This window comes from Drosophila mojavensis, unplaced genomic scaffold (assembly GCF_018153725.1).
Source record: "Drosophila mojavensis isolate 15081-1352.22 unplaced genomic scaffold, ASM1815372v1 contig_36, whole genome shotgun sequence".
NCBI classification, from domain to species: Eukaryota; Metazoa; Arthropoda; class Insecta; order Diptera; family Drosophilidae; genus Drosophila; species Drosophila mojavensis.
This window is the reverse complement of record NW_025318858.1, coordinates 660,510-681,846: the sequence shown is the minus strand read 5'-3', so window position 1 is coordinate 681,846 and position 21,337 is coordinate 660,510. Positions and strand designations below refer to the sequence as shown.

General features: G+C 42.6%; 5 protein-coding genes, 1 long non-coding RNA gene and 1 pseudogene across 7 annotated transcripts; 1 reads left to right on the top strand and 6 right to left on the bottom strand.

The window, feature by feature from the left end:
- Positions 1-225: 225 nt before the first annotated feature.
- On the bottom strand, positions 226-2,577 carry LOC6575615 (facilitated trehalose transporter Tret1). The gene is made up of 6 exons (XM_002001588.4): positions 2,435-2,577; positions 2,142-2,371; positions 1,926-2,056; positions 983-1,329; positions 507-919; positions 226-451 (listed from the first exon to the last, which is right to left on the bottom strand). Exons 1-6 carry the CDS (start codon positions 2,511-2,513, stop codon positions 251-253), a joined length of 1,401 nt encoding a protein of 466 aa, XP_002001624.2. The 5' UTR covers positions 2,514-2,577; the 3' UTR covers positions 226-250.
- A 488-nt stretch (positions 2,578-3,065) lies between these two features.
- On the bottom strand, positions 3,066-4,987 carry LOC26528320 (annotated as a pseudogene).
- A 545-nt stretch (positions 4,988-5,532) lies between these two features.
- LOC6575614 lies at positions 5,533-9,570 on the bottom strand. The gene is made up of 12 exons (XM_032728454.2): positions 9,460-9,570; positions 9,163-9,392; positions 8,971-9,101; positions 8,574-8,905; positions 8,099-8,511; positions 7,834-8,031; positions 7,275-7,380; positions 6,986-7,215; positions 6,797-6,927; positions 6,401-6,735; positions 5,933-6,345; positions 5,533-5,876 (listed from the first exon to the last, which is right to left on the bottom strand). Exons 1-12 carry the CDS (start codon positions 9,539-9,541, stop codon positions 5,676-5,678), a joined length of 2,802 nt encoding a protein of 933 aa, XP_032584345.2. The 5' UTR covers positions 9,542-9,570; the 3' UTR covers positions 5,533-5,675.
- A 952-nt stretch (positions 9,571-10,522) lies between these two features.
- On the bottom strand, positions 10,523-13,390 carry LOC6575613 (facilitated trehalose transporter Tret1). The gene is made up of 6 exons (XM_002001586.4): positions 13,260-13,390; positions 12,972-13,201; positions 12,780-12,910; positions 12,337-12,671; positions 11,859-12,271; positions 10,523-10,839 (listed from the first exon to the last, which is right to left on the bottom strand). Exons 1-6 carry the CDS (start codon positions 13,327-13,329, stop codon positions 10,639-10,641), a joined length of 1,380 nt encoding a protein of 459 aa, XP_002001622.1. The 5' UTR covers positions 13,330-13,390; the 3' UTR covers positions 10,523-10,638.
- A 1,164-nt stretch (positions 13,391-14,554) lies between these two features.
- Positions 14,555-16,953, bottom strand: LOC6575612 (facilitated trehalose transporter Tret1). The gene is made up of 6 exons (XM_002001585.4): positions 16,812-16,953; positions 16,078-16,310; positions 15,889-16,019; positions 15,481-15,830; positions 14,833-15,314; positions 14,555-14,770 (listed from the first exon to the last, which is right to left on the bottom strand). The coding sequence occupies exons 1-6, from the start codon at positions 16,858-16,860 to the stop codon at positions 14,624-14,626; spliced, it is 1,392 nt and encodes a 463-aa protein (XP_002001621.1). The 5' UTR covers positions 16,861-16,953; the 3' UTR covers positions 14,555-14,623.
- Positions 16,954-17,183: 230 nt separating this feature from the next.
- LOC122757283 lies at positions 17,184-19,185 on the top strand. Its single transcript, XR_006357255.1, has 3 exons — positions 17,184-18,223; positions 18,305-18,474; positions 18,566-19,185. It is a non-coding gene; the product is annotated as an uncharacterized LOC122757283 (long non-coding RNA).
- On the bottom strand, positions 18,225-21,326 carry LOC6575611 (facilitated trehalose transporter Tret1). 2 transcript variants are annotated; one of them, XM_015164737.3, is made up of 7 exons: positions 21,251-21,326; positions 20,814-20,945; positions 20,524-20,756; positions 19,705-20,379; positions 19,429-19,632; positions 18,592-18,657; positions 18,225-18,522 (listed from the first exon to the last, which is right to left on the bottom strand). In XM_015164737.3, exons 2-7 carry the CDS (start codon positions 20,869-20,871, stop codon positions 18,301-18,303), a joined length of 1,458 nt encoding a protein of 485 aa, XP_015020223.1. In that variant the 5' UTR covers positions 20,872-20,945; positions 21,251-21,326; the 3' UTR covers positions 18,225-18,300. The 2 variants fall into 2 exon arrangements, with proteins under 2 accessions (XP_015020223.1, XP_015020224.1); XM_015164738.3 differs by having other exon boundaries at positions 20,814-20,934; positions 21,251-21,310.
- Between the last annotated feature and the right edge of the window lie 11 nt (positions 21,327-21,337).

Here is a 21,337-nt window from a genome sequence, read left to right as displayed (position 1 = left end):
TGTTGTTTAAATAATATGTACTAACTGCACTGTACCCTCAGTTTATTTTACTTATATTAGTGATCAGCTTTGTTGCGGCAGTTTGTGAGTACAACAGAGTATTTATACTTTAAACATTAGTGCAATTTTATATTCTTAAGTGAAAAAGAAAACTCTCATAGCGGTCAGCTTCTGTCGTGTCTTGGGACTTGCTTTTTCGATAACGAAAAATTAATCGTTTTCAAATAAAAATAACGGTCTTTATTTCAAGTCAATCCTCGACCATGGATTTGCCTTTGGTTTCTTTCAAGAATAACGAAAAGCATACAAAGCAAACAGCTGTTATACACGCACAAGACCACATGGTAGCAGGCAGACCCCAGTGTTCCATGCACAGAGGGAAAATATTCAGCATTAGGAATACCAGCGAGCTGCAGACAACAATTGCTACAGACGTTGCCCGAGCGCGTATCTGAAAATAAACATTTACACATATATAGCATTTAAATTGATAGAGTGGAACCCACCTTCATTGGGAACATTTCGACAATCAACACAAAAATGCAGCTTATCAAACCAATGTTGCCCAGAAATATGTCAAGCGACATCAGGGCCACTGGCACCCAGCTCCACCCGCTCAGGTCGTAAATGCTGGCAAAGTGTGTGAAGAGGCCAAAGGCTGTTAGACTCATAGCCACGCCCGCTGATGAGACTTGCATCAGTATTTTGCGTCCACAGACGTCGCACAGGAGTGTGCTCACGTAGGCGCCCAATATTTGAACTACTCCAATAATAATCGAGCTGGTATTGGGGTCCATGTTGCTGCCCGACTTTGCAAATATATCCGACATATAATTGACCATTGTGAATAGGCCGCTGAACTGATTGGCAATGACTATTACCCCAGCCATGGCGTAGCCCTTGATGGCGGCAGGTGTTACTGATTAAATAACATTCGTGTAAATTATCAAGGAATAGATGAGTTACATTTTCTACTACTCACAAAAGTCCTTCAGGCTGACCTTGTCCGGCATATCATCCTCGTTGGTTAGCTTCATTTTTATATTCTCGAATTCCAGCGTAGCCAACGATTGCTTATCTAAGCTGTCGCTATCTTTAATGTTCTTATAGTATCTAAATGATTTTTCAGCTGCTGCAAACCTTTGCTCTCGAATGAGTTGCATCGGCGAGTCTCGAATGAACAGCAAAATGAGGGCGAAGTAGCTCAAGGGACAAAGGATGACCACAAACGGTACTGTGTAGTACGCCAAATGTGTACCGAGTATATAGCCCAGAAGTATACCAATATTTACAGAGAGCATGACCATGGAGGCCAACGTTCCTCGAATGCTGTGAACACAGAGTTAAAGCATATTTCATTGGAATTCGACTCAGATTCCTTTTGTATGCCATCTTTCACAAAGATTTTGTTGTTGTGTCTCTTCAAAGTTCTTAGAAATTTTTATATTTTCATTTGTATGTGTTACATGCGAGAGTTCGCAATCGCACTAATTGCTGCGTAGTGGACACACTCATGGAGGGAGGATCTAGGCTTCATTAACTATGTGAAGGTAATTCTTGAATAACTTTTATTTTTACTAGATTTTCATACGAAAAGTTTGAGAGTGTAGAGATAATAGTTTTCTTTCTTTTACAAATTCAGGGATAAAATGCAAAATATTCGAAATGGTGCATTCATCACTTTTATCTATGTACATTGGATATAAGTTTTAATTCTTCAGCTTTTATGGTATTCAACGGTTAACAAAACAAATCAAATCAATCGATTATTATCGATAATACGCAAATGAGATCAGCTTTCAAAAATGTGATAAAATCTTACTACGGACGGACAGAGAGCCTGAATCGACATAGCTCAGAGGATTACTCGATTGAGTCAGTGGCGACTGTTTGTTAACCACATTCAATTCACAAGTCTTACTTACTTAGCATCTGAAATTTCACTGAGAAATATGGGATGTATTATATAGATGCCTCCACCCGTAATGCCTGCTAGAAAACGGCCCACAATCAGAAACTTGACGCTCTGGGCAAAGTAGACCAAAAACCAAAGACACTGGGAAAACAGATAATTGAAGACGATTGCGAGGGTGGATTGAAGAATTATAAGCAATTGTTTTACTTTATTTTCGCTTACATACCGAGTGGGGCACAGCTATTAACAGCAAACAGAGCTTGCCTCCAATGCGATTAATTAAGAGTCCACATATTATATTGCCCGTCACTGAGCCCAGCCCCAAGGCCGAGCCGACCCAGGAAACATCATTGACATCCACTGAAAATTGGAGCGGAGAGTCCGTCGACTGCAGTTTGCGCAATGTGGGCGAGAGCCAGCCGATGCCCATGCCATGTGATATGCATATTAGATTAACTGCAAAGCCGTACGGATAAAGATCTCTCTGCGCAATTCTATAGATCCCCCGATATCACTCACTGAGCACCGTGGCGAGCAATTGATGGCGATTCCGTTGATTGAGCAAGCAATTAGACCGCTGAAACAATTGCGCAAACATCTCTCCCACTTTCCCGACGCTTCAGTCTGTGCCAGAGGAAAGTTAATTTGCTACTGAACTCGCGTCTATAAAGAAAATTCATTCGCATACAAACCTTTATGGATCGAGGCGTAAAGATAAAGAGACAGAGAGAGTAACAATCGTAATCAAGTGAGCTGCTATAAAAGTATTTATATATCGGATGAATTTGAATTACATTCGAATGGTGAATAATGATGCTTGATTGATAGACTAGATGGTGCTATAAATCGTGATTCGAAGCCAGCAGCTCTATATAGACAGGCATAGTTTATAGGCGAGAAACATTCGATAAGTAAACTATCGCTGGCTGACTTCAAGGGAGAAGGAGAAGGAGTTATATGACTTTGTCGGACTAAGGAACAAATAGAGAGAGAGAGAGAAAGAGAGAGAGAGAGAGAGAAAGAGAGAGAGAGTGGAATAGATAGAGAGTGACTAAGCAAGCAGGGTCATCATCGATGGGGGTCTTTTCTCCCTCTTTGCCTAACTGTATTATCCTTAAGTCAACAGTTATGTGACTTAAGCTAGCTTATTTTTAATTTATTCAGTTTTATTTACTAAAATATCTTAGTATCTTTGTTCTTATCTTTATCTTAGGTACTACAGAAATTTTAAAAACAATTTTATTCTGGTTTTGACGTAGCTTCCGCCTTAATCTTCGAGCATAGACTTTCCCTTAGTTTCCTTCAGGAACATAACAAAGTAAACAAAACCAAATGCTGTGATGCCCGCACAAGACCACATCGTCACCGATATACCCCATTGATCCAAGCATATAGGTAAAATGCTGAGTGCCAAAAACACAAACATGCTGCAAACAACGATTGCAGTCGACGCTGCTTTAGAGCGTATCTGAAAAGCCAAGCGGCAACATCTCAACGAGTGCGACAAAGAAGCAGCCAATGAGTCCTATATTTCCCAGAAAGATGTACGAGGACATGAACAGCAGTGGCACCCAGCTCCATTCACTCAGATCGTACCACTGTGCGTAGTAGCTGAACAGGCCGAAGGCTGTCAGACTGACAGCCACTCCGGCTGAGGAGACGATCAACAGGATTCGTCGACCCCAGATGTCGCAGAGCACGGTTGTCGTGTATGAGCCCAATATCTGAACTATGCCAATCACAATGGTACAAGTATCCGGATCCATAGTGCTGCCCGACAGGGCAAATATGTCCGACATATAGTTGATCATCGCAAAAAGTCCACTAAATTGATTCACAATAACTAGCACAATGGCTGAGATATAAGCTCTGATAGCAGGTCGAGTTACTAAGGGAGATGTTTAGTCGAAGATCTATGATTAAGGCTTGATGCTGTGAGTGATCCGATAACAGACATCTGATTTAAAGGAAATACTTACTGAAGTCCTTGATGGTGACCCTATCCAAGTTCTTATCGCTCTGGGTCAATGCCTCCTTCATTGCCTCGAATTCGTGCATTTCGCTCATCTGGTTGTCTTCTCTAATGTTTTTATAGTATCTGAAGGATTCTTCAGCCTCAAAGTACCTGCCCTTACGAATCAGATGCATCGGAGATTCGCGTATGAAGAAGAGATTCGAAATGAAGTAGCTAATCGGTAATACGAGCACTACGAAAGGAATAATGTGATAGGCCAGATGAGTGCTCAGTATATAGCCCATGAGTACTCCAACGTTTACAGAGAGCATTACCATAGACCCGAAAGTCCCTCGAATTCTGTAAGAAAGCGAGATTAAGATAATGTCGCCAACAATTGTAAGCCATTTAAGTGCGTCGTAAGTCTAGTCTAGTCTAATGTAATTAACAAGTTCAAGGACGTCCACTGAACCCTCTACCCTGTCGTGGTACTTATGACCCACGAAACACTCACTTGGCATCAGAGATTTCACTGAGGAATATCGGATGTACGATGTACATGCTACCACTAGAGATGCCAGCCAGGAAGCGCCCAATGAACAGATACTCCGCGCTCTTAGCAAAGTAAACAAGGATCCACAGGCACTGGAAGATGCGGGTAATTCGTTTGCATATAGATGTTACAATATAAACTACACTGATTACTTACCGAGTGTGGGAAGGCTATGAAGAGCAGGCTGAGGCGACTGCCAAGCCGAGAATGAACCAGTCCCATCAGGATGTTTCCCACCACGGCGCCTAGGCCCAGGGCGGAGCCCACCCAGGAGATTTCCGAGATGCTCAGCGAGAAGTCGAGGGGCGAATCAACGGACTGTATCTTACGTAATGTGGGTGACAGCCAGCCGACGCCAATGCCATGTGCAATGCATATCAGGTTTACTGGAAACGGGCTTTACACTTGTCAAATATTGACTTAAGAGATTTATCTTTGCACTCACTTAAAAGCGTGGATAGAAATTTATAGCGATTTCTGCGATTCAGCACACAAGTTGAGCTTTGCAATAGTTTTGCAAACATTTTCCAGATCACACTTGGTCAATGCGCATTTGAATACTGAATCGCGGGACTTGGTTCCCTTTGATTTTAATTGGTTCGGGTCTGTAGTATGTGGACTCGAGTTGCTATAAAGATTAAAGCTGTGCATGCAAATATATAAGCCAGACATATGGGATTCTATTACATATGAATACATATGAATGAATATATACATTTATATGCATATATATGCAGGGAATAACAAATAGAAAGCGTTATCTGAGCTTATATTTCAGAGAGAAGTTATTCTACTAAACAGAGCCAAACGTCTTTAAAGGTTTCAAGAGAAAGGTATTAGTTTTTCCTTCCTTTTGTCATGCTTTCAGTAGGTGTGGATATAGAATATTGTGTCAGTTTGTAGAGAAGTTCAGTTAGCTTATTTCATAACTACAGAGTTGACTCTAAAACTGTGGAAGATATCACCAAATTCCCAAGATTACTTATACATTTATGTACATATATATTTATACATATATTATTTATACATATATGTAACTACATATATGTAACTGTAAAAAGAATATACAGTTTTAGCCATTTCACATTTTATTTTCATATTATTATATTATTTATAATCCAATCCCTATGTTTCGAAAATGTCTGAAGGTTTCTATTAACTATTTCAAAAGTAATGTTAACTCTAGCAATACACATATATTGTCTGCGTCTTTAGTATGAAGTTGCCATTGCTTCAATCCTTTCCATTCCGCTTCAGTCCTCCAGCATAGACTTGCCCATGGTTTCCTTCAGAGAGAACACAAAGTAAAAGAACCCAAATGCAGAGATGCCCGCACAGGACCACATCGTCAGCGGTATACCCCATTGATCCATACAAACGGGAAAAACTTTGAGGCTGACAAAAAAGAAGATACCGCAGACGACAAGTGCAGCCGATGTTGCTTTGGTGCGTATCTGAAAAGCAGTGAAATCGAGTGAAAATATTTCCATTTTCAATGGATATTACATACCTTGAGAGGAAATATCTCGACAATCACGACAAAGTAGCAGCCCATGAGTCCGATGTTGCCCAGATAGATATTCAGGGACATAAAGAGCAGTGGAGCCCAGCTCCATTGACTTAAGTCGTGCGACTGTGCGTAGTAGCTGAATAGGCCAAAGGAGGTCAGACTGAAAGCTACTCCGGCTGAGGAGACGATCAACAGGATTCTACGACCCCAGATATCGCAGAGCAGCGTTGTCGTATACGTGCCCAAAATCTGTATAATCCCTATGACAATGGTGCAGGTATCTGGGTCCATAGTGCTGCCCGACAGAGCAAATATGTCCGACATATAGCTGATCATTGCCAGAAGACCGCTGCATTGACTCACAAAACTCAGCACAGCAGCCGAACCATAAGCTTTCAAGGCAGGTCGTGTTACTATCGAACGTTTGATATGAGATTTAAGAGTAAGATGTCATATTGTTTAACTCACAGAAGTCCTTGATGGTGACCCTATCTAAGTTCTTATCGCTCTGTGTCAATGCCTCCTTCATAGCATCGAATTCGTGCATTTCGTTGTTCTGAGTGTCTTCTCTAATGTTCTTATAGTATCTGAAGGATTGCTCAGCCTCTGAGTACTTGCCCTTGCGAATCAGATGCATCGGAGATTCGCGTATGAAGAAGAGATTCGATATGAAGTAGCTAATCGGTAATATGAGCACTACGAACGGAATTATGTGATAGGCCAGATGGGTTCCCAGTATGTAGCCCAAAAGTACTCCAACGTTTACAGAGAGGAAAACCATAGACCCGAAAGTCCCTCGAATTCTGAAAGAGATTAAGTGATTGAATTTGGCTTATTAATGATTCCTTTAGTTTAGTTACTTACTTAGAGTCCGATATTTCGCTTAGGAATATAGGATGGACAACGTATAGGCCACCACTGGTAATGCCAGCCAGGAAGCGTCCAATGAACAGATACTCCGCGCTCTTAGCAAAGTAAACAAGGATCCATAGGCACTAAATTGAACAATCTTTATACCCGGATACTATAATATGGCCCGCACTGATTACTTACAGAGTGTGGGAAGGCTATGAAGAGCAGGCTGAGGCGACTGCCAACCCGAGAATGAACCAGTCCCATCAGGATGTTTCCCACCACGGCGCCTAGGCCCTGGGCGGAGCCCACCCAGGAGATTTCCGAGATGCTCAGCGAGAAGTCGAGGGGCGAATCAACGGACTGTATCTTACGTAATGTGGGCGACAGCCAGCCGACGCCAATGCCATGTGCAATGCATATCAGGTTTACTGGAAACGGGCTTTACACTTGTCAAATATTGACTTAAGAGATTTATCTTTGCACTCACTTAAAAGCGTGGATAGAAATTGATAACGATTTCTGCGATTCAGCAAACAATTCGGGCTTTCAAGTAGTTTCAGTAACATTTTGAAATTAAAATTTGATTTTCCAATTCAGGTGAGCTTTAGTTGCTGCACTGGTCAAGTGTTATTAAAATACTGAATTGTGAAACTTGCTTCTCATTGAGCTCAACAGGTTGCGGCTGCTGTATTTGGCCAAGAGCTGCAGCAAAGACTAGGCCTGCTGGGCAGCTGTCGTGCAGCGGTTAGATTGCATTTGTTTTTGTTTTTGAATAGCTCAGCAAAAGTTACTCACCTCTACAAGGCTAAGCTGAATAAGCTGAACTTTGATAGACAGAGAGAGAGAGAGAGAGAGAGAGGGAGGAAATTTCCTTATTTGAAGATAAATTGAATGACAAACGACCTGGAAGAATCCTCATGAGTAAGTGTCTTGAGTATTATTATTACGCCTTTACCTTATATTTTATTAACTTAGCTTAATACCAACTCTAAGCCTAAGAACTCCATTACTTGGTCCAGCCTAAAATATAATATTAAATTCTATCAAGGTTCCAGCATTGATTTCCCTTTAGTCTCTTTGAGAAAGCACAGAAAAAGTATAAAGCCAACAAATGCAACAAGGCTACAGCTCCACATGGTGATCGATATGCCCCAATATTCCATGCAGAGGGGAAAGATCTTCAGCGACAGAAAAACCGTGCTGCTCAACAAGATGATGCATCCAGAAACCGCCACCGAGCGAATCTTAAAATATGAAGAATAGTCTTATTTATCCGGGATCTCTGCTCCAGGACCTTTAATGTGGACTCACCTTGGCTGGCATTTGTTCGACCAACACCACAAACAGAACTCCCACCAGACCAATATTACAAAGGAACACATCCAAGGATAACAGGAGAAGAGGCATCCAGCCAACAGAGGAGAGATCGTAGCGCTCTGCGAAGTAGGTGAAAGAGCCGAATGTTGCCAGACAAATGCCACAGCCCAGACTGGAGATCAAGAGCAATATCTTGCGGCCAAATCGATCGCATAATAAAGTCGTTGTATAGGTGCCCACGATCTGGATAACTCCGATGATGATCGTGCACATGCCTATGTCCAAGGTGGTGTGTGAGAGGGTAAAAACATCCGACATGTACGAAGCAAAGCAGAAGGTGCCCGTGAATTGATTCGTGAATATCAGCAAAATAGCCATAGAGTAGGCTTTCAAGGCAGGTCGCGTCACTAAGAAAATAAGAGAAGTATTAATGAAGGAAGTATTGTAGGCTAGGCTATCGGATACTTACGGAAGTCCTTGTAATTGAAGGCGTTCACACTCAACGCCCTCTCCTTGGTAAGTTTAACTTTGATTTCCTCAAACTCCAGCATGGAGCTTTTGTCGTCATCCCTGATATTTTTATAGTATCGAAATGACCTTTCCGCAGCTCCAAACTTGCCCTTGTTGATCAAATAAAACGGCGTTTCAGGGAGAAATAGATTGCTAATGAAATAACAAACGGGCAGAGGTAGGATAAAAAAGGGGGCCACATAGTAGTCAACATTTGTGGATAAGATATAGCCCGTTAGAATGCCCATGTTAACAGAGAGCATCACCATAGAGGAAAGGCGGCCGCGAATCCTAAAGTATATTTAAATATGTTTAAATATATAGAGAAAGAGCGCGCGAGAGAGTGGGGGCCTTACTTGGCATCTGATATTTCGCTAATGAATATGGGGAGAACTATATAACCGGCTCCACCCGTGACGCCGGCCAAAAGACGAGCGAGATACAAATACTCCACGCTCTGAGCGAAGTAGGACAGCAGCCAGAAACACTAAAGGAAAATCGAGTCACTTAATGCTAAGTATGTGAGGACTGCTTAGTCGACTACTCACTACATACGGTGCCGTTAGAGCAAGTATAACAGGCTTTCGCCCTATGCGATCCTGTAGTAGTCCAGCTAACAAGTTGCCAACGACGCTACCAATGCCCAACAGAGACCCTATCCACGATACCTCCTCCACCAGCACCACGAAGCTGAGAGGTGAATCGGGAGTCTGCAAGGCTCTCATCACTGGCGAGAGCCAACCGATGCCTATGCCATGAGCAAAAGTCGATATGTTCACTGGAGAATGGAAGAACGAATTGAAAGTCCTCCCAGGTATTAAGCAGTCCTTGTGCGCCTAGCTCACCTAGAAACGTGGCCAGGAACTGATAACGGTTTCTGCGGCTCAGCAGACTCTCCCCAAGGTCAAGTCCCGTTGTCAAGTTCATTGCGATCTAACCAGTTGCAGCTCATGTCTTTGACTGAGTGCTATAGGACTTTAGAATCGCCTAATAAAAAGTCTATCGTCCAGATTAGAGAGATACGTCTATGAAGCTTACACAACTTCAGAGAAAGATTAGATAGGAGATTGTATTTAAAGCTCTACCAAATGTTATGTATGCCGGTTAAGTAAAAATTAATTTATTATGGTGTCAACATACAAATATATACAAGTCTGTCCTCCTTTACTTTAGTCTCGGACAAACAAAAGAAGAGCCTGAAAACAGCTGATGCAATTGTGCCAGAACCATAGATATGACTGGGGAACGCATCTGAGAGGAATTTAAGTCCATTAAAAAGAAAAAGAGGTCAGTCCTGTATACGAAATAGAGGAGGTCAGGCAATCAGAGACTTTAAAGTTTAAACTAACGATTGAATAGAGAAACAGAGTCTGTGAGAAAATGGGATCCTCAACACGTTTTCCCAAAGTACTAAGTGGATTCTAATAACTCAATTCCTATCGCCAAAAGCTTTGACAAATATATTTCTATCTGTTTTTAAGTTTAGATAAATATATTGTGAAATACCTCACAAAATGAAAACAACATTTCGCATCATTGAAATAATTTCTGTAATATAATTTCAAAATACAATCTGCCCAATAAAATCGTAGTCCCAAGTACATAAAACTCGCAACAGAGTTGCTAATTCATTTCATGATGCAAATATTTGCTGAGATCTGAGGGAATTTCATCAGGTAAATAAAGCACGACAGTGCCTCTATTTGCGTTGTATTTGAAAAAGCGAATGTTAAGGAAGGTTAGTTCGTGTAGACGACTCAATCGTTGTAGAATGGCTATCGTAGTATCTTGTCTAACTTATAATAAAAGCTTATGAGCGCAATACCGTATTCTCCTAAAAGTCGACTTTAAGATATAGATTAGAGTTCAAGTAGGGTCCATCGCATAATTTTCAGATAATATATATTCATAACACATTTTCTTATAGTTATCCTCGATCTATCAACTAAAGAATTGATAATTAGTTTATTTATGTTATGATTAAGTAAAAACTAATTTATTTCTTATACATAAATATACAGAGTTTAATCCTGAATCATTGACTTGCCTTTGGTCTCTGGCAGGAACAACAAGAAGTAAACAAATGTTAGAAGACTGGAGGCAGCCGAGAACCACATGGTTATTGATATACCAAAATAATGGAGGAGCAGCGGGAACAATTTCAAAGTGCCAAAAACCAGAACGCTGAGGAAAACTACTGACATGGACGTGGCCAGAGAACGTATCTGAAAATAAAGGAAAATATTAAAAATAGTTTCTGAACTGTATGGTCTCTCTCTTTTTATACCCTGAACCCATTTTCAATGGGAAATCAGGGTATAATGGTTTTGTTGAAATGTATGTAACAGGCAGAAGGAGGCGTGGCAGACCCCACAAAGTATATATATTCTTGATCAGGGCGACGAGCTGAGTTGATTTGGCCCTGTCCGTCTGTCTGTCCGTCTGTCCGTCTGTCCGTCCGTCCGTCTGTCCGTCTGTCCGTATGTATGAACGCGTCGATTTCAGAAGATATAAGAGCTAGAGACTTCAAATTTTTTTTAAATTGTCCGTAATTACAGCGCGCATATCAAGTTTATCATTAAAAATCGATAACTCATCCCGATCTTTTTTTATCGATAAAAAACCATATCGAAAACCAGTTATAAAATTATATCTTCTACACCTTTATTGCTAGAGTCTCCAAATTTTTTATGTATGCTTATATGCAATTTATGCAATTTCGGTTTTTGTTAAAATTTACCCCCAACCTTAAATTCACCCCCTCACCCACACTTTTGTAAAAAGCGTATTTCAAATACTAGAGACTTTGCAATTACATGCATATTCATGTTATAATCATAATCTGAAAGTTTCATGAAGATCGTACCTTCATAAAAAAAGTTATTAAGCAATTAAGTTCTCATAGTAAGCGCACACTGCAGCCCATGCGTGTTTATGCGTGGGTGCTTGTGTGTGTATGTGTGTGTATGTGTTTGTGTATTGTATGAATGTGTTTGTGTGTGTATGTGTGTATGTGAGTGTGTGTATGCGTTTGTGTCTGTATGCATGTGTGTGTATGTATGCCTGTGTGTGCGTACGTGCGTGTGTGTGTGTGTGTGTGTGCGTGTTTCTTGTATAAGCTGAAAGACGCGAAAAATTATTGAAATATCTATTGCTCCAAGGGTTCAGGGAATCTCGTAGTCGAGCAGTCTCGACTAGAGCTTTCTTACTTGTTTATAGTCATATTAATTGGAATGAATCTTACCTTAGCTGGAAAGAGTTCCACAAGCACTACGAAGAATAGTCCAATGAGCCCAATGTTGCCCAAGTAGATTATAATTATCATCAGCACTAACGGCACCCAATTGAGATAGTTCAGATCGTAGAACTGGCCAAAGTATGTGAAGCAGCCAAAGACGATGCAGCCCAGAGCCACGCCCAATGTCGAGATCAGCATGAGGATGCGACGCCCGATAATGTCTACGAAGATGGTCGACGTATAAACGCCAACGATTTGCACTACGCCAATGATAATGGTGCAGATGTTGACATCCAGGATGGAGCCCGATGCGTCGAATATGGTGGACATATAGTTGATGAAGCTAAATATTCCGCTAAATTGATAGCCCGTGGAGAGAACCATAGATGCTGCGAAGGCTTTTAGGGCGGGCTTGGTAACTAATGTATATAAAATATATGCAATAATGAAGCAAACATATATATTAATGATGAGCGACTCTTACTCAAGTCTCTATAGGTTAGAGCAGTCTGATTCTGTGCCTGCTGCGCATCTATGGCCAAGCGCAGCTCGTCGAAATTCGCCTTGGAGACCTGCTCCATGCCTCCTTTCTGGTTTTGATAGTATCTAAAGGAGGTTTCAGCTGCAGTCAGCTGACTGCGCCTCAGCAGATAGGGAGCCGTCTCGGGCAGGAAGAGATTGGCTGTGAAGTAGGCGATGGGCAAGATGATGGCGAGGAATGGCACGATGTGATAGGCCAAGTAGGTGCTGAGTATATAGCCAACGAGTACGCCCAGGTTGACAGATAGCATGACCATGGAAGTCAAAGAGCCTCGAATGCTGAAAGGTATACAGAATATTTATATTATAGATATGAACACAGAAAGCTGAAGATATAGGTAGAGAATATATAGATACATATAAAGTGATTTAGATAAGCCTCCTCACCTGCTGTCGGCCACCTCACTGATGTAGATGGGCACTACCAAATAGCCCGCGCCTCCAGTGAAGCCACAGAGAAAGCGGGCCACGTATAAGTAGTACACATTCGAGGCACAATAGATTAGGATCCAGAGACACTTAAAACACAAGTTGTACGACGTTGTACGAAGACGTGCAGACTCGATAGGCACGACTTACCGCATAGGGTCCTGCCAACAGGTAGATGCAAAATTTTCTGCCCATTCGCTCCAGCAGAAAGGCTATAGTTAGGTTGCCCAAGAGACTGCCCAAGCCCAGCATGGAGCCCAGCCAGGAAATCTCTGCGATGCCCACTTGGAAGTCGAGGGGCGTGTCGGGTGTCTGGATCTTGCTCAAGGTAGGCGACAGCCAGCCAACGCCCACGCCATGGCCAAACGTTATGATGTTGACTAACCGAATCTCGAGTTAAAGCTCAGTCTTCCGATGTCGACCTGTGCCACGACTTACCTATGATGGTGGCCAGCAGTTGGTAGCGCGTCCTCGCATTCAGCAGGGAATACTGCCTTAGCTTCGTCATTGTAGTTGAGGATTGGAGACGCCTTAACAGTTGCACTGCCCGCCGAATAATGCGACTTCGGGCATTTGTAGCCTCTGAGATGTAGAAGAGCTTTATTGATATTTCGCTGATTGTCAAGCTTTTATTATTATTTGATTATTAAGCTTTTATCGTGTGGACACAGACTATTGCACGCCTATTGCCAGCTATCATCAGAGTCTTCATCACACCAATGATGGATCATATTAGAAATAGGTGTGCTCAGGCCATACTTAATGGATTAGATGAGGAACGAATAAAGATAAGAATTCTGGGCGAGCATCAATTGTATAGAGAGTGTATGATAATGATTACATTACCTGGCTCTCTTTACCAGGTGTTACAGGCGTGCATAAATAAGAGGCTCGCCTCTCTTCGGCGATATGGTTGTCAAACCCGATCGACATCGGAGGTGGGCTATTCCAATGATGAGCATGGGTAGAACGATATATCTACCTCACCCTGTAATGCGTGTTAGAATGCAAGATTTGTACAAATACTCCACGCTCTGAGCGAAGTGGGTCAACGGCAGGGCGATCTTTCCAGGATCTACTCTACTTCTACGGGTAGAACGATAATTTAACAGTCCCAGATGATTAAGTAATGGCTAATGATCGTTAATTTAGCAAGAAATGATAATCATCATCTGGGCCCAGGTCCAAGTGTTCCATACCATGTGCAACTACATATAACTGAAGAAGGCGTGCCTGTCTGCTCCGATAAGGCTTTTGAGGCAAAGTAATTTATGGAGTAGGCGTCTAACGAGATATAAGCTTCGCATGATCCCTTGGAAAATTACACAGCAAAATAATCTCTCTCTCTCTCTCATAGTTTGTCTGTAAACTTTGCCTCCCTTGGTCTCTCCCTTAGTCTCTTTCTCAATCACTTAAGTCGCTTATTCTATCCTTATCTGTCTATATCTCTTTATTACTGTCAAGCAAGTTCATTCATCTCTATTGCACCTGTACTGTATAGAACACGTGAGGCTGTGTTCAGATTGTACAGATAGGATCTCCAGAATGAATTTTGTAATCTAATCAAAGAGAGCGTTTATAAGTCGCAGATAGACACAAATACAGAAGGTAAGCTCAAGGTTAAGCTGTAAGCCAACGGGCAGACAGTTAGCCAGATTATTACGCCCGACTAGACTTACGACAAAGACGTAACTTGTCTGGCATCTGTGGAGAGTATACTATAAGAAATGCACTTGATCTTGTAACAGGCTTATAATATTTAATATTGTTAGACAAGTATAAATAAAACAATTCACAGCTAACTATAAATTCGCCAAAATGACTTCAATTGTCTTGCCCTTCGTCTCGGGCACAAAGATGGCAATGAACAAAGCCCCGGCGAGGGTGCAGCTGGCGAAGAACAGCACCGTCCCATGCATGCCCCACGCAGCGTTGAGCAGGGGAATGAGCTATACGAATAGAATAAGTGGCTTAATGTCGTTTTGAAGACAGTCAAATACTGGGGATCTACCTTAATGGCCAGCATGGAGAGCAGCCATAAAATAGACATGAGCACCATAATGGCGGTGCTGCGTATCTTCGGGGGCAATATCTCCGAGATGACCAGAAAAGGCAGCGTCAACAGGCCCAACGCGGCGATGAACAGCATGAATGAGAACGCAGCAACGGGCACCCAATCGAAGCCGGACGTGTCATACTGGAGCACCTTCAGGTAGCTGTGACTGGCCATGATCAGCTGACTCAGACAAATGCCAACCGCGGAAACGAGCAGCAGGACCTTGCGACCTGCTCGCTCCACCAGCAGAGTGGACACATAGGAGCCCACCAGCTGAATGACGCCCACAATGATGGCGGAGACAGTGGGCGGCAGACTGGAGCCGGATTTCTCGAATATCATTGCCGTATAGTTGAGCAAGGCAAAGCAGCCACAGCCCTGATTACACATCAACACGCCCAGCCCAATGACCAAGGCCTTACGCGTCTTTCGATCCGCTGGGAATGAGAGAGAGAGAGAGAGAGAGAGAGAATAAGAATTAGATTTAATTGAAAATTGAAGGGTAGGAGGTAAACGTGAAGGATGCTACTGCTACTCATGAGACTATGGATTCGAGCCAAGCTACTTTGCAGCTTAACCATGAAATGTTGAGGAAAGCCTTACCAAAGTCCGCCCAGGTCACGGCACTGTCGTCAATATCCACATCGTCTGCCTTCTCGGGTGCGCGCAGCTTGTGCAGCTCCAGCTGCAGCTGCTCGCTCAGGTCTTTAGAGGGACGAGTGCGTATATTGCGATAGTAGCGCAGGGCGTCCTCTGCCTCTGACAACTTGTGGCGCTGTGCCAAATGCTGCGGGGTCTCAGGCATAAACCAGAAGCAACCCACGTAGACTATTGTCAGTGCAGAGGCAATCCACGCGACTGTCGCATAGTTGAAGTAGTAGCCCAAAATGAAGGCGAGCAGCACGCCAAAGTTACAAGTGAGCACGAGCAGAGTGCCCAGGATGCCCCTCACGCTGGATGGCAGTGCACAGGTTAGTGATGGTAGTTGTCGAGCGCTTCTCTATGACTCACCTGTCCTCTGCCAGCTCCGCCGTGTAGAGGGGAATCACTCCAAAGCAGCCGCCTCCTGCCAATCCACCCAAAAAGCGAGCTGCTATCAGATGAGTGGGATTCCGTGCATAAGGGATGCCAATCCAACCCAGCTGCAACAGAAACGCATAAGTTAGCTAAGTCGAACATTCAGATCAAACCGTTTCATACCAGCGAGGGCACTGCCACCCACAGCATTGAGCTCCTGCGACCGATTTTGTCGGCCAGCCAGAGGAAGAATACATTGCCAACCAGACCGCCGAGGCAGAGAACCGATGCCACATTGCCCTGATCCTGCTCTGTAAGAGGACCAGTCTCCAAGGGACTCGTGCTGCTGTTTAGCTCCAGAAAGCTGGACGAAGGCCAACCGCAATAGGCGCCAAAGGAAATGGACACAATATTTACTAAAATTTATAAAACATCATGATATATATGTAAAATTTTTCTTATATTTTATTAATTTATTCTCTGTGTAGCTCTGTCATATATATAAATAGTTATATAAATATTAGAAATGTTATTTCTAATATTATTATTTCACCACATATTAAATATATATGCATGCATATTTTTTAGTTTATTGATGTTATTGAATGCGCAATAAACGATACACATTTTTTCAATTTACTTTATATTTTTTTACATATATTACTTATATGATTCATTAGGATTGATTGAAAATACACATATATATATATAAAAAAAAAAAAAAAAAAAAAAAAAAAAAATTGTAAAATTATTCGCAATATTTTAATTTTCTTTTAATTGAACTCAGCTGATTTTCCAAGTATTTAAACAATAATCTCTAATTTTCTGAGGGATTTTCCCACAGGAGCACTTTAAAGGTAATTTCACTCTCGGTTACTATCCTCTGACAGATAGATTGACAGAAACAATTTACAAACCAAATATTGCAGCCAGATATTGATGTTTCACACTGCCTTTTGAGTCCATGTTGCTATTTTTTCATTATCCCCTTAGCAGGTGGTTTTTGCAGTTGGGATCTGCTGCCTGGGGTACCGCTCATGGCGCACTAACCGGGCACAGTGGCTGCATGATAACTTTTATATATGACATTAAAATTCCACACATAATGGGTTGAGATTATGAAGCCAAGCAGAGATACAGAGCCGCAAAGCTGCGAAAACAAACTGAACGGATTGTTCTTATCACTCAACTGCTATGCTCTCAGCTCTCAGCTGAAACTACGAACATCGACAACAACAACAACAACATCAGACAGTTATTCCAATTGCATTCAGTCCAGACTGTCGATACGCTTTGTTTTCTCAGCTACTGTCATTATAATTTCAAGTACTTCCTGCTCTACTCCTCAGAGTCAGGGAAATGTGATGGGAGTATTTTAGCTGACTTTGTCCGAGGTAAAATAGTGAATGGAAGAGATCAATATAACATAACACCAGGATATTCACTTTTGTCGGTAAAAACTATATATTGATTAAATGAGAAATAATAGCAAAGCAAACTTGTATTAAAGTTGTTTAGTATTTGATATTCCAAGTATTCCGAGCATAGTAAATTGAAGGAGACTAGAACTGAAATGACAGATTTAATATAGAGTCGTATGTAGGCACACATAGATTAAATCAGCAAGGGAATTAAAACTGCGTTTATAGCAGACATAAGTGCGCTTTATTTTGTATATTTATATTTGCTCTTCTCTTCATATTATATGTTTACAATTTTTCCTGCTGTGATATGTGCCTAGCATTAGCAAATGAGCTGCACAGGGGAGCGCCATTGTCAGAGAGCTGAATCGCCGTGCAGTGCAGTCGAGTGCAGCAGTTGCCGAGCAGTTGCTCTGCTTGAATCACGTTTTAATGGCGCTCTCGTATCAGTAGCCCGAAGATTAGACACTCTGTGCGTGTGCTACGAATATTCTAAATTTTAATCAGATAGGAGTGAGCGTTAGGTAAACAAGGCGAAACAGCCACATCGCAAATATGGATTAGTGTGCATGTGGGACGCTTGGCATGTCTTCCTTATTTGCCATGCGCCGCGAAAAGAGAAAGTATTGCTTCTGAGTGATGCTCGAACCTATTGCTAAGCTAAGCTCTATTGTCAGGGTTTTGGTGTCCAGGTCTCAGGTCGAGTATCTCAAGTACTGACCAATTTCACATCTATTGTGACCAGAAAGTTCTATGCAATAAAGAAATTCGACGCTAGATTAGATAAGTTAAGATCGTGGGATTATGGCAATATGAATTTCATCAGCGCTGACGCTACTTCGGCTCTCTTTTCACGTTGACAAGCCGTGGAGCACGAATGCCTGCCAAAGCATAATGAACTCCATCAGGTGAGAACTGAAGAACAAGCGCCTCTCTTAATTAACTTGTGCTTTACTTATATTAGGCCTAATTGTAATTTAATTGCTTAGATGCTCGACGAAATGTGCCCGTTGGTGGCACTGCCCGCCTTGGCCACGCCCTCCTGGCCCACGTAGCCCAGTTCCCTTTGCACGGCCGAAGGTCGCCGATTGCGCGTCTCCGGCAGCAGCGGCATCGAAATGAGTCCCACGAGGATGGAGGCGGCTGCAAACACCCACAGGTAGAGCACCAGCCCAGGTCCAATCGGGGACTTAACCGCATTGAAGCCCTGTTTCAATGGAAAAAGCGTTGTATTTATGCGATTTCCCCAGAATCCTCAGTGCAGCGCTCCACTCACCTCAATCATGCCGAAGAGCAGCAGCCAAGAAACGCCCGAGGCCACTGAATATAGCAAGTCGTGCAGCTGTGAAAATCCAATTCGGAGAACGTATTATAAATGTGTAAATGTGAAGCAGCAGAACAGCACTTAAGAACCCAAACAGCACAATTAGAAATTTGCAGTTAGCTAGCATTTTGGTAAATAATGATTTCGCATTTGGAAAGTCATTTTAAGCTCAGATAATTTAATTTCATTTCTGTCTGATGGCACATTCAATTCCTATGAATATGCGATTAAATTCACTAATTCTTATTATTTGTAAATTAAGCAAACACAACATAAAATATATACTAATGTATGAAATATATGTATATGTATGTATATATAAATTAATTGAAGCGATGGCATGAAAAGTATGCAATGCATTTAGGTTTTTGCAATCAAAAGTGTTCAGCCCTCACTATTAAACAGAATTTCAAAGAATGAATGGCATCCAATTAAATGCAAAATATGAATAGCAATGCGCCCATGCACAGAATCAGAATGAAATTGGCAACTTTACAGAATTTAATAAATTACGGCTTCATCCGTGGGCCATGACTGATTACACTATATATTACTCTCTGGTGCTGCATATTTTACCTAGTCTGGCTAACTATTGTAGTTAGTTAAGTTCCATCATTAAGTCAACGAGGTAATTTCATTATCGCTGACTCAAACAATCAAGCTAACAATATTATAACCACTTAAGAAGTTATTGCATTAATCAGGATAATCAGACCGATTAATTACTTGGAATATGTTTGATTATATTTTTCAGGCTGTCACGGATACGAATGCTATATTATTGCTTACCTTTGTGGGCAGCACTTCGCTGCTGACGACAGCGGCCAGGGGATAGAGCCCAAAGCTGACGAAGAATAGCTGAATGGCGAGCAGGATGATGGGAACAGTGCGCTCACTCCAGGGGCCCAGAGACCAGCTCTCCTGGAAGTGCTTGAAAAGGGCCAGCAGGATGACTGGCACAGCAGCCAGCAGCGAGGAGAGACAGAGCAGCACCTGGAAGAGGGAGGAAGACCGAAAATTCAATGAGATTTTAATCTGAAAAGAGAACGACATGGGTTTCTTTACCTTGCGAGGCATCTTGGGACCAACGAGGCGTGCAAAAACGGCGCCAATACACTGCGATATGGAGAGCAGAACATAGTTCAGCTCCATCGTGTAGCCAGTGCGACCCAGAAAGTCGGCAGCATAGTTCAGCTCCACGAAGACGCCGCTGAGCTTGGCGCATATGGTCAGCAGAAAGCTGACTCCAATGAGACGGACGACGTAGCTGCGCGGGTAGTGTTCGGAGCCAATGCCCTTGCCCTCACCTTTCATCTCGGCCTTGAACTCGGATAGTTCCTGCAGATAGTCGGGCTTCTCGCGGTCATCCATGTCGCGTATGCCTCGATACCAGCGAAGGGATTTCTCCAGGGCCGGCAGATTGCCCTTGCGCATGAAGTAATGCGGACTCTCCTGCACGAAGGGGAAGCACAGGGAGAACACACAGGACATCATGCAGCCCACAACATTTACATAATGGTAGGGCAAATAGAAGCCAAGTACAAAGCCAAAAAGTATGCCCAGCGTGCGCCACAGTTCGATTGTAAATGTTAAGAGGGCGGCCTTCTCTCGGGTCTCGGCAATTTCATTGATGAAAATTGGCAGCACAACAAGCGCGGTGCCAGCTGCCACGCCCCCAAACATGCGTGAAGCATAGATGTGAACGATATCAAAGCCAAAGTGTATGGTAAACCAGCTGAACTGGAAAAAGATGAGAGTTTGAATTCGATTAGTTATCGATAGCACGATAACCCTTCATAGGCTCATAGGTGATTCAATTGAACTATGAAACATTTGTGAATGATTGGATAACTAAGCAGTATCTGTGTATGAGTAACGACTTACAATTTGGAGCAATCCACTGCAGAGCAGCACGGACTTGGGGCCGATACGAATGGCCAGGCAGCCGGACACGGCGGCTCCAACGGCGGCGCTCAGAAAGAGGTAGCCCGTTAATAGGGCAGTGCCCGTGGGGTCTGCGACTTTGTTGAGTGGCGTTCGTTGTTCCGATTCATAGAGATCCATGTGAGCGGGTGTAATACCAAAGAGGACGCCAAAGTTAAAGCAAAGCAAATTACCTAGGAGGTAATTTTAATTGATATTGGCAAACTATTCATATATATAGATTTACCCACCAACGGCTGTGGCCACGCTCTGGATGGCGCCTCCGCTGACTCGCTTGGGCAAGCACATGATGAAGTCCTCTCGTATTCAGATTTCAGAATTCCTATTCCCTCAAAGTAGTTGTAGATGGAGCTGCATGTAAACTGAGAGGGTTTTATTGTCTGGACTGCCCTATTTATGGTGGATTTATCTGTAACGTTTCGTTATCTTGAATGAGATAAGCGACTGCAAGGCAGTCTGCTGCTGTGCGCAACATTTTGCCGTGGACCGTTGTTGGATACCCAGTCTCCGGGGCCAGCTTTTTAGATGTGGCAGATTTGTATATACATTTAAATATATTTGCACAACGTGAGTCCACACTGATGCCGCGACAAAATGCCTGTGTCTGACTAAATGTTTTGGCTACCGTTGGAGACATCTGTTTTTAACCTACAGCAGATAACCTTACCCAAGTCAAAATATGTCTACGTTAGGGTTATTCAGGCGCTGAGGCGCAACTTAATTAATACTGGACGCAAACTAATTCTTGACTGAT

What these genes read in the sequence shown, in the direction of transcription:
- LOC6575613 (XM_002001586.4), bottom strand. Translation starts at nt 13,329, where the DNA reads ATGACGAAGCTAAGGCAGTATTCCCTGCTGAATGCGAGGACGCGCTAC. An exon ending in AGTGAGGTGGCCGACAGCAG is followed by an intron (nt 12,672 to 12,779) that starts GTGAGGAGGCTT and finishes TATACCTTTCAG; the next exon opens with CATTCGAGGCTCTTTGACTT. An exon ending in TCTAACCTATAGAGACTTGA is followed by an intron (nt 12,272 to 12,336) that starts GTAAGAGTCGCT and finishes TATATACATTAG; the next exon opens with TTACCAAGCCCGCCCTAAAA.
- LOC6575611 (XM_015164737.3), bottom strand. Translation starts at nt 20,871, where the DNA reads ATGTGCTTGCCCAAGCGAGTCAGCGGAGGCGCCATCCAGAGCGTGGCC. An exon ending in GTCCCAAGATGCCTCGCAAG is followed by an intron (nt 19,633 to 19,704) that starts GTAAAGAAACCC and finishes TCCCTCTTCCAG; the next exon opens with GTGCTGCTCTGTCTCTCCTC. An exon ending in GCGAAGTGCTGCCCACAAAG is followed by an intron (nt 18,658 to 19,428) that starts GTAAGCAATAAT and finishes GGATTTTCACAG; the next exon opens with CTGCACGACTTGCTATATTC.
- LOC6575614 (XM_032728454.2), bottom strand. Translation starts at nt 9,541, where the DNA reads ATGAACTTGACAACGGGACTTGACCTTGGGGAGAGTCTGCTGAGCCGC. An exon ending in CTCTAACGGCACCGTATGTA is followed by an intron (nt 9,102 to 9,162) that starts GTGAGTAGTCGA and finishes ATTTTCCTTTAG; the next exon opens with TGTTTCTGGCTGCTGTCCTA. An exon ending in GGAAATCAATGCTGGAACCT is followed by an intron (nt 7,381 to 7,833) that starts TGATAGAATTTA and finishes AAGCTCACCTGA; the next exon opens with ATTGGAAAATCAAATTTTAA.
- LOC6575615 (XM_002001588.4), bottom strand. Translation starts at nt 2,513, where the DNA reads ATGTTTGCGCAATTGTTTCAGCGGTCTAATTGCTTGCTCAATCAACGG. An exon ending in GGTCAGCCTGAAGGACTTTT is followed by an intron (nt 920 to 982) that starts GTGAGTAGTAGA and finishes TTATTTAATCAG; the next exon opens with TAACACCTGCCGCCATCAAG. An exon ending in TCGAAATGTTCCCAATGAAG is followed by an intron (nt 452 to 506) that starts GTGGGTTCCACT and finishes GTTTATTTTCAG; the next exon opens with ATACGCGCTCGGGCAACGTC.
- LOC6575612 (XM_002001585.4), bottom strand. Translation starts at nt 16,860, where the DNA reads ATGGACTCAAAAGGCAGTGTGAAACATCAATATCTGGCTGCAATATTT. An exon ending in GGGTGGCAGTGCCCTCGCTG is followed by an intron (nt 16,020 to 16,077) that starts GTATGAAACGGT and finishes TTTCTGTTGCAG; the next exon opens with CTGGGTTGGATTGGCATCCC. An exon ending in CGTGACCTGGGCGGACTTTG is followed by an intron (nt 15,315 to 15,480) that starts GTAAGGCTTTCC and finishes TCTCATTCCCAG; the next exon opens with CGGATCGAAAGACGCGTAAG.